Source organism: Blennius ocellaris, assembly GCF_963422515.1.
Source record: "Blennius ocellaris genome assembly, chromosome: 19".
Lineage (NCBI taxonomy): Eukaryota > Metazoa > Chordata > Actinopteri > Blenniiformes > Blenniidae > Blennius > Blennius ocellaris.
The window spans coordinates 15,676,966-15,690,127 of record NC_137668.1 but is presented as its reverse complement, the minus strand read 5'-3'; the positions used below and the strand labels follow the sequence as shown (position 1 = coordinate 15,690,127).

The 13,162-nt window shown below is 43.2% G+C and overlaps 2 protein-coding genes across 2 annotated transcripts; one reads left to right on the top strand and one right to left on the bottom strand.

Annotated features, from left to right (window-relative positions):
- Positions 1–828: 828 nt before the first annotated feature.
- On the bottom strand, positions 829–4,551 carry zic4 (zic family member 4; the record flags this gene model as incomplete). Its single annotated transcript, XM_080514817.1, has 3 exons — positions 829–1,268; positions 3,387–4,016; positions 4,125–4,551. 3 exons carry the CDS (start codon positions 4,549–4,551, stop codon positions 829–831), a joined length of 1,497 nt encoding a protein of 498 aa, XP_080370943.1.
- Positions 4,552–8,662: 4,111 nt separating this feature from the next.
- Positions 8,663–10,828, top strand: zic1 (zic family member 1 (odd-paired homolog, Drosophila); the record flags this gene model as incomplete). Its single annotated transcript, XM_080514673.1, has 3 exons — positions 8,663–9,623; positions 10,019–10,182; positions 10,631–10,828. The coding sequence occupies 3 exons, from the start codon at positions 8,663–8,665 to the stop codon at positions 10,826–10,828; spliced, it is 1,323 nt and encodes a 440-aa protein (XP_080370799.1).
- Positions 10,829–13,162: the final 2,334 nt, after the last annotated feature.

Here is a 13,162-nt window from a genome sequence, read left to right as displayed (position 1 = left end):
GAGATATTAAAAAAAAATGAAAGGAAAAAAAAAACATATTGACGACAATGATACAAAAAACAATCACAAAAATGCCCACTTTGATAAAACATTTATAATTTCACGGGTTGTATATCAAATACTGCAGGCTGAATCGTCCCCAGCTGCACACATCTTGTAAACACAGATATGTCCGCAGTAATACGCAGTGAGAAACTGCTCTCAGACAGATCCTTACAAAACTATTAACATCAACACATCAAAACTTACAAAATTTACAAATGTACAATTTTTGCTCGAATTTTGAAACATGCACTTTGGTTCGATAATACAAAAATCCTCAAATATCCTGTTTTAAAAATAAATAAAAACATGTGGAAGTCGAAACTCGAAATTTTACAAAATAATTTTACACCAACATGCCTCTAGTAGCCTACAATAATGTACCACACTGTTCTAACAGATTTACAGGACAGTCTCTCTCTCTCTCTCTCTCTCTCTCTCTCTCTCTCTCTCTCTCTCTCTCTCTCTCTCTCTCTCTCTCTCTCTCTCTCTCTCTCAGGCACTGAGCCAAGCATTTTTCAATAAGTGGGGTTCGAGAAAATATATTATTTTATTGTGGCTGGAAATTAGCACGTCTTTATGGTTTTGCACAGTTTCCGTCCAATGTGGTGAAATGCGTCACTGGGCGTTCAGTGTCTGTTTGGTGGCTCATCCAAATAATCAAGGACCAAGAAGGCCTTCACAGGCGTACGTAGGCACCGAAAGCCAAACCTTTTTTTTTTTTTTTAAATAGTTGAGCTTTTCAAAGTATGTTCTGGCACCGGCTTGATTTGCGCTTTGGCTGCGTTAATACGCGTCCCTGGTGTCTGGGTTTCTGTAAGGTGGCTCGTCTGAAGGGTCTGGTGTGGACTGCCCGCTGGGAGGTGTTTGGGGTCCGCTGGCACCTGAGCTGTGGCACACGTACCACTCGCTCAGGTTGGCGGGCTGGGAGGCCCCCACCGGCTCCGACAGCACCGAGGAGCCGCCGGGCTCCCGGCCCAAGTCCGAGGAAGGGGACACCAGGGATGGGGTGGACGACTCGTAGCCCGAACTGGGCGGAGGGGACTTGCAGTGCACCTTCATGTGTTTCCTCAGGGAGCTGGGGTGTGTGTACGACTTATCGCAGCCTCTCACTTTGCAGTTGTAGGGCTTATCGCTGGTGTGGACGTGGGAGTGCTTTTTCCGGTCACTGCTATTGGCGAAGCGTCTGTCACAGCCGTCAAATTCACATTTGAAGGGTTTCTCACCTATTCAGAGCAACAACAACAACAAAAAAGACACAATAAAACATCAATCAGAGACTTACACATGTAAAAAAGTGGAATGTAATAAACAGCATGATATATCGAGTGAGATTCTGTTTATGCACGTGTCTATTTACGCACAACATAAACAAGATTTGCAGGAGACATGCATTAAAATATACATGAAATGCCAAATAGTAATGTAATATATTTCAACAACAATGCAATTAAGGCTAGATCTCTATTTCTCTCTCTATATATTTTTTTAATTTAATTGTCCGATTTTCCTCAGTAAACGCACTCCCCTCACTCACACTGTAAAAAGTTTGCCTGCCTGCACAGACCTGCAATGAGTCTCAGTCTGGTGTAAACAGGAGGGCTGAACCCCTACTGTCCTGGGTCTATACCTGCAGTCTGCATGCGTCCAGGCATATACGTCAAAACAGACAAGCTATGAGCACAGACATAGCAGGCCTAAAACCAACTGAAAACAATGATAAATGAAAGCGTTGCCAGAGCCAGCCTTCACCCACTGCGTGCTAACGCAGACTGTCTGTCTGCTTTTTTTTCTCTTTTCTTTTTTTTTTTTTAATCCTTCAAATTGTTATGGACTGGGTCTAATTTTGCGCCTTAATAACGAGTATTTCTACCTGATTATGACAAGGCAAAAAAAGACAATCTGAATAAATTACACGGAAATCATCCACTGCTGATTTTTCTCCTCCGATTAAAGCTTTTGAGAATATGTAATTGCCTCTGTCTAATTACACTTGCGGGTTGAATATCAATTTGACCTTCAGCTGTTGGGTTGAGAGAGCCAATCAAGGATATTAGTGTAGTACAAGAAACCGTTGAGGAACAGACCCCAGGGGCAGCCCCAGTCATAACCACACTTTCGGATAGGTTTTAAACATGATACCAAGGACCAGGCCCCTTGGGAGTCAACACACAGAAATAATTTAACAGATTTGTTCTTAGGTAATGTGAGCAAATTATATGAATAATAGCAACACAGGGCGAAAAAAAAACGCAGCAGAGAGGGTGTGTGCCATGTGGAAACCGGTTAAAAATAGAAAAATAATACAGGCACTATATTTACTTACAAATGTGACTCCACATTTTGAAGGTATTTATTTCCTCCATGATCCAAAGCAAATCACTTCACCAAAGACTCATTTTGCATAATCAGGCTGCATGATTTTGTTGTAAAACCCAGAGCTGCTTTCAGCTGCAACTCCACATCAGCCATTATACGTGCAGGCAGCTATGCTAACCTGTAAGGAAATCCTTCAAACCATATACACTTGTCAACTTGTTGCTCTGGCTAAAGGCTATAAAGACCTGATCACCCAAAATGAGTTATTTCACTGTCACATTGCTGAGTGGCAAAACAAGACTAAGGATGCTCAACTTCCACTGCATACTTGTAAGTTAAAACATATAATTAGCCACTATGAATCCAAAACTATCAAGAAGTCAAGCTATTATTAAAACAGAAGCACGCACAGAAATAGTGAATAAACAAATACCGACAATAAAAACATCATCGTCATCATCATCATCAACATGATCTTCATCATCATCATCATCATCATCATCACCACCATCATCATCCTCATCATCATCATATCAGTTACTGATGTGAAGATGCACCTTTCCAACTTTGCTGCCAGTCATGTCTGGCATGCTATGAACTTGGACAGGACCTGACGTGGGCCTCAGTCTTTGTGCTGTGGTGTAAACAAGAGGTTGAACCGTCAAACGCCTGAGTGAGCTGTACCATAATCCCCAAAGCCAAACCTTTGTAAAACTTTCGGCCACTGATTAAAACCAACAACAAACAGGTGGCCAGGAGCTGTTGCGTCCTGAAGCGTCTGATTGGTTATTTGTCCCTGGTCATAACAATCGTCTATGTAAATTAAAATAAATAAATAAATAAACGAATAAATAAATAGATTTGAAATTACTTTTCACTTAAATAATACAAGTCACCCCTCGCTTGCACACACAGTGTATGTAAATGAAAAAGCTGAATTACAACATGCGATTAGTTAATTTTACTGCACTAATTATACAGCATTTTTGCAACATTTCTACAACATTTGAAATACAGCCACTGACCTGTATGCGTCCTTTTGTGGATCTTTAGATTCTCCGATCTCGCGAACACTTTCCCACAGCCAGGGAACGGGCACGGAAACGGCTTCTCCCCGGTGTGCACTCGAATGTGATTTACAAGTTTGTATTTTGCTTTAAATGGTTTGCCTTCCCGCGGACATTCTTCCCAAAAACATATGTGGTTCGCCTGCTCCGGTCCTCCGACGTGCTCCACCGTCACATGCGTTACGAGTTCGTGCATGGTGCTGTAAGTTTTTGAGCAAAGTTTCTTCGGCGAGTGCTCCGGCTCCAGCCACTTGCAGATCAGCTCTTGTTTTATCGGCTGCCTCATGTAGCGGAAAAAAGCGCCGGCTCCGTGGTGGTGGTGGTGGTGGTGAGCGCTCAGATTCATGTTCAGATTCAGACCGCCGTAGCCATGCAAAGGCGAGGCGGAGAACGGATCAGCCCTGGAGCTTGCCACTTGACTCAAGTGATCAGACCGAACGTACATTTCTCCAGGTAGTCCTAACCTTATTTGTCCATTCAAGGCTTGGCCACCCGGTGATCCAGTAGAAGGCTGCTCGTGATGGAGTCCGGAGAAAAGAGTATGGTTCCCAGCGTCGGGATGATGACCATAGTGTCCGGGATAGCTACCTGTTGTTGAAACAAACATTCCGTGGTGAGAGGCTGAACCTGCAGTCTGGTCAGTCAGTACTGGCATGGCTTGAGCTGTCAGATCTCTCCGGATGAGGAAATCCCTACCTGCGGATAGAGCCTGGGCCGTGTGAGACATAGAATAGGGGACCGATGTCGCCTGAACCGGGCCAAAAGCTCCCGTTTGACTGGAGACCACTTCACTGTGGCCTGCCATATGATGATTGTGGTGGTGGTGATGGTGGTGGGGATAATGATGGGCTGGGCTGATTTTGAGGGCCGCGGAGTGCCCCATGTGTTCTGGCCCGAATGGACTCGGCCCCAGGCGGGGTTCCGCAGTAATCTCCCCAGGGTGCGAGTGAGCCATTGAGTGTGGATGGCTGCTGAACCCCGGGAAGCCTGTCACGCTCTGAGGGGTATGGTGGTGATGATGGTGATGGTGGTGAGCCCCTGCCAAGTCAACTAATCTCAGCGCCGTGTTCCGTTTGGAAAACGTAGGGTCCATCACGGGGCTTCCCAATGCATCCACGCTCATTACTTCCTAATTTTAGAATAACTTGACAGCAGGCAAAATAATAATGATGATGACAAATATATTTTAATCGCAATGAAAAATAAAGAAGAAAAAAAAACTTTATAAAGTTAAGTCTAGCTGCAGACTACATGGAATCCCATTCGGTTGAGAGGCAGCAGCAGGACGCTTTGATACTGAATAGAGATTCATGGTAGGCGCTGCAGCCCGTGGAGCTAAACAATCACCCTGCGCTCTAATTGGTCAGTGCTCTGTGATTGACGTCACCAGTGACAGTTTCCAACGTGAAGAAAAATGTCTTAGTGACAGCAAGCAGCCAGCGCGCAGGCGCAGTGCCTCAGGCAACGCTTGAGAAAAATAGTTGTTATGCAAAGGTTATTGTACAATAAAACTCCTAAAAAAAAGTTGATCCAGATATACAGTCGCCTTTCTTTTGTCCCGGTGAACAAAGGCTGCGCGGCTATGAAACAGCAATTTCCCCACTCTGATAATTCGACAACAAAACAGACTGCCACGCAAGAGTATGCCGATTGTCCCTATAAAAGTTGTAAGGATCATAAATAATGCAGTGATATCTTCATTTTGCACTGCGGCGTCCGAAGGACTGAACTTTACGCACAAATTACGCACAGCTTTACGCACGCCAGCGATCGGTCACAGCGGAGAGAAAAAAGAGGCTCGTGAAAAGAAAAAATTCCACGTGGGAGTTTAAAATAGTCCGGAGTACATACCATTATTTAGCGCTTTGATAAATGTCCATATTTACATATCCAGGCATTTGTCCTTCAGCGCGTTCTACAGTGACGTCTCAGTGCTCTGCCTGGTGGGATCCGTGTGCAGTAAGAGTGAGCAGAGCGAGCTGCGGCCATTGTCCCGAGGAAAAAAATGTAATGGACGGGACCTGTTGTTATGATCCGGGGTAATTTTGCTCTAGACCCCGGACGGCAGCAGATGAGGGTCACAGGAGGTGGTGCCGTGGCAGACTTAGGCTCAAAATAAAACGTGTGTCTACTGTAAGTATCAGTTACTACAATCTTGTACACCTTAACATAAATCTCTCTTCGTCGTGTTTTCTGATGTTGTTAGAATGAAAGAAAAAACATTGCAGTTATAGATCATATAAAAAATGCGCTTCGTTGGATAATTTGTCTCCAAATCATTGATCGATATCCTAACATGGCTTATTTGTTTTCACTCGTCAGCCGACCACCGGACCTTTCTAAAAAAGCTAAGTAGTTATTCACATGTCGACCAGTGTGTGGATGTTACTGTCACAAGTACGGCTGACTTTCTCTGCGTAACGACTCTGAATGTCAATTTTCCATAAATATCACAACCACTGAATTTTCAAATTTGTATTCATTATTTACGTATAGATGTGCTACTTTTAAGTTACTGAATAAAGTGATGGTAAATTATATTTCATTTACATTTTTAATTTTTGACAATCCATCTACTATGTGTAGTTTCATTTTAATCTGACAGGGGATCAGACTATTGCCTAAGGGGACTTTAAATAATTTCGCACAAAGTTTTGACCATATTGGTGTCAAGTAAAAGTGTATTAAAAGCGCATTTTGCTCCAGATATAAGTCATTTGTAAAGAATTTCAGTGTTCAAAACAAATGTATTACTGCACTCGTTAATTGGTATATTATGTTTATTTCCGTGGCAAAGAAATACCCGTGGATATATTCTAAACGTACATTTTTGAAGCTTTAATGTATCAATTTAAAGTAAATATAATTAAATTGAAGTGTTTGATATATAATGCTCACTTGGGCGCATATCAGTGGGTTAAAGGTTTTGTAAATAAGTTTAAAAACAATATTCTGCTGGGGTAATTTCACTGAATTGACTTGTCAAAATCGTTGTTGACAGCGTCCTATCCAGCACGTTAGAAATTGAGTCAATATTTTGAGACATGACGGATCTAAAATATGTTTATTAAATGGCCTTTACGCATGGGGTTCACAGCTCACAGCTGTAGCCTTCAGAGGCATCACAACACTGGCGTAATGCAAAACTTTGAAGTGCTATTTCTGGTCCAAGTTGTGCACGCACTCACTCACTCTCAGGGACAAGCAAGCAGGGGAGTTACACAGGATCCACAGGAAAAGGGCAGAATTTTGTGGCGAGGTCTCATAAAATTACGCTTTTTGCTGCTTTGGTTCCGAAACTTTTACTGTAAATCTCTAATCGTTCCTGGAAGCAGTTTAAAATTCTGCACACGAGGATCATGCCACTAAATAGTTATTGGACTTTTAATTAGGGTGCATCTTTTCCAGAGCAGATGTAAACATGTCACGATCATTTTGAGGGCATAAAGTTAAATCGCGACTGTAAAGTTGTGCACAGCTCCAGCAAGTGTTTCTTGTATTTTACTCTCACTTGTGGCTAGTCTGGGTACATGACTTACAATGTTGACTCTCCATTGTCTTTCCCCCCCCTGTGATATGCCATTCTTACCGTTTTTCCACCTGTTGATAAATCCTTCCAAACTGTGTCAAGCAGAATAGTGGTACACCTCAAGTTGAAGGGTCTACTTGTTAAGTTGAGAACAACCAAACTTCCTCTCTTTTCCTGGTCTCCTAAGACTGGCTTGGAGAATGCCTTGTAGAAGCTAGTCTAGTAGCCAAGAAGATATTTTAATGGTTCGCATGGCACGTCTGTTCATGTGGCTTTGAACTCTAGCAGCCGGAGGTTCCTGCAGAGAGCGCCGCAAATCCCACTTGATAACTTCGACAACCCACAACGTTTTACACACAGGCCATGCATCACTGGCCTGCGAAGAAGAAGAAGAAAAAAAACGAGCAAGTTGCACAAATATAAGCCAAACCGTGATTGATACATTAGGCATAGCACTAGATCCAAGTTAAATACAGGTGTATGTATTCAAGGTAACCTTTATGGACGCGGGGTGCTGGTGAGCGTGATGTGGGAATCTAAAGCACAGATGTTTCACCGGCGTGAGCCTCCAGTGGACGCAGGGAAACGTCGTGTTCGAGTGAGACAGGGCTGCAAAACACGGAGTGCGCAAGTAAACGTGATTCCTTTCAAAGTGAGTTGATAATAACGGGTCTTTTACGACAGTGATGACAGTGGACGCAGTTTATACCAGACCTCAGGGCATTGCTATTGGGGTTTCAAGGAAAACGCGTTAGATTCCGATCATACCATGTAGTGTCACACATGAGGGCGCGCATTAAACTGCCCCGAGGTTTGTTTACTCCACTGTGGTGCTCGTTCATAACGTGTGCAATTTACGTACAGAGGAGTTGCATAAAATATATGTATTCATGCATTCATCCATCCATCCATCCATCCATCCATCCATCCATCTATCTATCTATCTCTTAATTGGACAAAACATTTCCAATTACACCACAAAAGGGCGTGCTTGGTAATCTAATTGCCCCAGGTTAACAAAGAGAACGTCACACATTTGGTTTATAAACTCTGGTCCCCCCCCACCAAAAACAAAAACCAAAAAAAAAAAAAAAAAAAAACAAGCTTGGACTCTCGACTTCTCCATACAATTGTTTTCTGCCGCTCCACAACTTTTTGTTTTGCTGTTATTCAGCCTTTTAAGCAAATTCACAGTCAGCAATCTCACAATATCTGGGATTGATGATGCAAAGAGGCCAATAGAAGTGTGGGCCCTGCACCGTGGATTGTTATTTGGTGAGTGGATGTTATTGGGGGGAAAGAGACTCCGCCAATGGGCGAGCCCCTGCGGGGTCACGTGGCCACCCCCCTCCTCTCCCATTCATCAGGGCTGGACTGTGTTGTCTTTTCAATTCATTTATCTGCAGGAATGATTGCGACTATCAGTCTAGAGCTCACCGCCTGACTGAGGAGGTGAAAGTTGCGCCACAGGAAGATAAACCGCAAAAGACAATATTGCATGTATACACGTTTCTGCGCGTGCATCGGATGAGCGGTATAGGGGAATTCCTCGCTTCTCTTAAAAAGTAAACAGAAAATCGGTGGATTGGAGAGTTTGCTCAGTCCGGTGCGCCTTCAAGAGACACAGAGAGAGGGGGGAGGAAGAATATCAGCGCGTGGTTTTTTGATTTCTGCTCTCAGTCGTCTCGGCGAGTCTAGACTGAAGATGCTCTTGGACGCAGGACCGCAGTATCCCACCATAGGAGTCACTACTTTCGGCTCCTCACGGCATCACTCAACAGGCGAAGTCACAGAGAGAGAAGTGGCGTTGGGGATAAATCCGTTCGCCGATGGGATGGGCGCCTTCAAAATCAACCACAGCTCCCACGACATCGGTTCCGGACAGACGGCGTTCTCCTCCCAAGCGCCCGGCTACGCGGCGGCCGCGCTGGGACACCATCACCACCCGACCCACGTTGGCTCTTACTCCACGGCGGCTTTCAACTCCACCAGGGACTTTCTCTTCAGAAATCGGGGTTTCGGGGATGCCGCCGGGGCGCAGCACAGTTTGTTCGCCTCCGGAAGTTTTGCAGGGCCACATGGACACTCGGATGCGGCGGGGCACCTGCTCTTCCCGGGGCTGCACGAGCAGGCGGCGAGCCACGCGTCTTCGAACGTCGTCAACAGCCAGATGCGGCTGGGCTTCTCGGGGGACATGTACGGACGGGCCGACCAGTACGGCCACGTCACGAGCCCGAGGTCCGACCACTACGCCTCGACCCAGCTGCACGGCTACGGCCCCATGAATATGAACATGGCCGCGCACCACGGAGCGGGGGCCTTCTTCCGATACATGAGGCAGCCCATCAAGCAAGAGCTCATCTGCAAGTGGATCGAGCCGGAGCAGCTGACGAACCCCAAAAAGTCGTGCAACAAAACTTTTAGCACCATGCACGAGCTGGTGACCCACCTGACGGTGGAGCATGTGGGGGGACCCGAGCAGACCAACCACATTTGCTTCTGGGAGGAATGCTCCAGAGAAGGAAAGCCATTCAAAGCCAAATACAAACTAGTAAATCACATCAGAGTTCACACCGGAGAAAAGCCCTTTCCGTGTCCGTTCCCCGGCTGTGGCAAAGTATTTGCGCGATCGGAAAATCTAAAAATTCACAAAAGGACTCACACTGGTAAGAACCGCAGTGACTGACCGCTTCATTACTGCAAAAAAACAAAAAAAAGCAAACAAACAAAAAAAAAAAAATCGATGCTGACAATGTCCAGTTCCCACAAAAGAAGCATGCATGTGATTGAGCTTTATATCTATTTGACAGCTGGAGTCTTTCTATTGACAGTTCAGTCGTCAGAAATTACGTTTGTCATTTCTCATGAAGCGTCTTATTTATAACAGATATTTAAATAAATTGCTTTATATGAGGGTTGATTTATTTGATCTAAATTGGTTTAAAAAAAATTTCATTAATTTAATTCAATATTTTCAATTACATTTATTTAAATGGTAAATAAATGTGTAGTTAAATTCTACCATATGTTAAGTCTTGTATTTTTTTCCCCCTCTATTCAGGTGAGAAGCCCTTTAAGTGTGAGTTTGAAGGCTGCGACAGGCGGTTTGCAAACAGCAGTGACCGCAAGAAACACATGCACGTCCACACGTCGGACAAGCCCTATCTCTGCAAAATGTGCGACAAGTCATACACACACCCCAGCTCCCTCCGAAAACACATGAAGGTAAAACCACTGTTGTGTGTGCATTTTTTTTACAACTCAATTGTATTTATTTACAAAATACTAGAATGTATTCATACTGTTTTTGAACTGTTGGGGTGAAAACTCTTAAACTGAGGGGGGTGAAAAAAGATGTTGGTGCTTTTATTCACCTTCCTCCCCCCCTTCTTCACAATTGGAGAAACACGAGTTAATTCACTTTGACACTTTCTTTCTTTCTTTTTTCAGCCGACAAATCAGATTAAGATCTTAATGAGAATAATTGTGTTTTGGGTCTGCTTTTGTTTTACAATCCTGCAGATGTCCAAAAACAGACGGATTAGGAGTTTTAATTTGCTTTGATGGAATTCTCCTGTCTTCGATTGGCACGAACAGAAAATAGGATTTTTTTTTCTTCAGTGTGTGTGTGTGTGTGCTTTAATTTAATAACTAATTTCTCTCACGATTGCAGGTCCACGAAGCCACCAATCCAGGACCGCAGCCATCTCCAGCGGCCAGTTCAGGGTACGAGTCGTCCACACCCCCCACCATAGTGTCCCCGTCCACAGAGAACCAGAGCAGCAGCTCCATATCACCAGCAGTCTCAGCAGTTCACCACACAGCCAGCCACAGCACGCTGTCGTCAAATTTCAATGAATGGTACGTGTAAATATTTTTGGAAAAAAAAAAAGAACTAAAGAAAAGAGACTGATTTAAAAAGAAAAAAAAACTGCTTGGATTCAAAAAGACTTTATGAAGTCAGCCAGTGAAACATGGACTGAGAAAACACGGGAGGCCTCAAACGATCAATAAGAGGCCGTCTTAATTTCAGAGAAAGAGAATGCATGGACTAAAAAGGAGGAGAAGACAGCCGCCAACTTTAACTTTTCCCCCCACTTCAATATTTTCTTTATTTTTACTGAGAGACTGATCAAGAGATCTCAAAAAGCATGCTATCTGCGGGTATGAGGGGCCTGAATTTTTGTACATAAGGATTTCACCGAGTTGAGGGGGGAAAAATGTAATATTTTATTTTGTAAATAGTTCTATCACAGTTTAAGGGAAATTTGTGAAAAAAATGTGGTCCCTAGATATATGGAAAAATGAGATGGTTTTAAGAATATTGCGATGAATAGACTTCATTGAAAAGAATGTTATAGTTGTGTACCAAATGTGAATTATTCAGTATTACTACAGTCTACACGTCGACCTAACCGACTCTTAGTATTAATGTGCTTTTGTAGCCTATTCAGTGCAACATTTTCGTCCAAGGTCCAGTTTGAGTAGCACAGTATCATTGTTGTTATTTAATGTCATGTCGATAAATCGTGTAGTGAAAGCCTGAAATTCCGTGTCAATCTGTTTATGTACGTGATAAATATAAAAAAAATCTCTGTCAATTGCTTTGTCTGAAAGGAAGTATTATTACATGTAAGTAGCTCAATTTTCCATATTTATCCGCATGTAAAGGACCGGTAACATGTTAGAAATGATCGGTATTTATGGAGAAATGCGCTCGTATGTAAAATTTAGTTTACAAACAATGTTTGGATACATTTCGTACTATATTAAAGGATTGAAAAAAAAATCAATAATGCATTGCGTTGGAGGTTATTGGTTTTCATTAGTGCTTTGAGGTTGATGCTGTGTGAAAGGCTCAGATAACTCATCTTGCTGCAGACCATTTCATGATGTTTGGTGCACCTTTCGATAAAAAAAAAAAATGCATGTTTAGGGGTCATTTCCACTCTCTGCTGTGTGTGTGTGTGTGTGTGTGTGTGTGTGTGTGTGTGTGTGTGTGTGTGTGTGTGTGTGTGTGTGTGTGTGAGAGAGAGAGAGAGAAAGAGATAGAGAGAGAGGGGGGGAGAGAGAGAGAGAGAGAAAGAGAGAGGTCATTTAAAGCAAAAGCTTTACCGTGCATCTGAACGCACTGTCACAACTTTCCTGACAGTCGATAATAAGTAAATGCTCTCCCCCCTTCTGCTTCTTCTGTTTATCCAAAATTAACATCCAGCACTTTGCCCTCCAGTAACGCGCAAATTAAATCGATTAATCACGGCGGTTGTTCCTCAGTGCAAACCGGAATATTCCGCGTTACTTAATTGTTCGGGAATCTAATTTTCCAATCTAATTTATTTTCTTCTTCTTCTTCTTTTTTTTTTTTTTTTCCTCTTTCCTCCCTGCGTTTGTCGGATTTCATAGACTTTGGGGAGTCAGTGTGGCCCCTCATTGTTCCTGGCTGCAGCTTGCTTGACCGCCCCATTAGGCAGAGATCACATCAGCAGCCGCCACTGATCATGGTTAACACTGCCAGTGCGCAGGGAGCCACGATCTGTCAGTCTGCTGCTTTGTCAAAACTGCTGCACCCAACCCCAACAGAAACACTGCGATTTGAACCTTAAAAATACGTATAGAAGAGGGAAGGTGTGTGCGTGTGTGTGTGTACGTTTGGTACCAGAAAAAAAAAAAAAAAAAAAAAAGCAAAACCCAACTCCCACCATCTTTAGATGATTTGGTCGAAATGTATTGAAATGTATTCATATTTTCTTTTCACGGACTATTAAATTCAGAGATAAATGAAGGATGGTAATAAAATGACTTTTTCGACTCTATTTAACACTATCTATCTGGTTGCAGTGCAGATGCTGCTCTGGTGCGTCTGCTAGAGAAAAAAGACGCACTCCATTCCGAGGGAATTCGTTTGTGGAATGTCACTTTGCAGCTTTATGGAAAAATGTGCACGAGTAAACTGGAAATATAAATAGTTTAAAGTGGACGTGTTAAAAAAAAAAAAAGCAGCTGTGTGTGTGTGTGTGTGTGTGTGTGTGTGTGTGTGTGTGTGTGTGTGTGTGTGTGTGTGTGTGTGTGTGTGTGTGTGTGTGTGTTGGGAGATTCTGCACGTCTATTTTATTTAAATACTAAAGCAGGTTGATAATTGATAAATGTGCAAATAGAAACAAATTTTTACCCCATCTGGTGCATTAAATGTTTTAAAAAAACAACA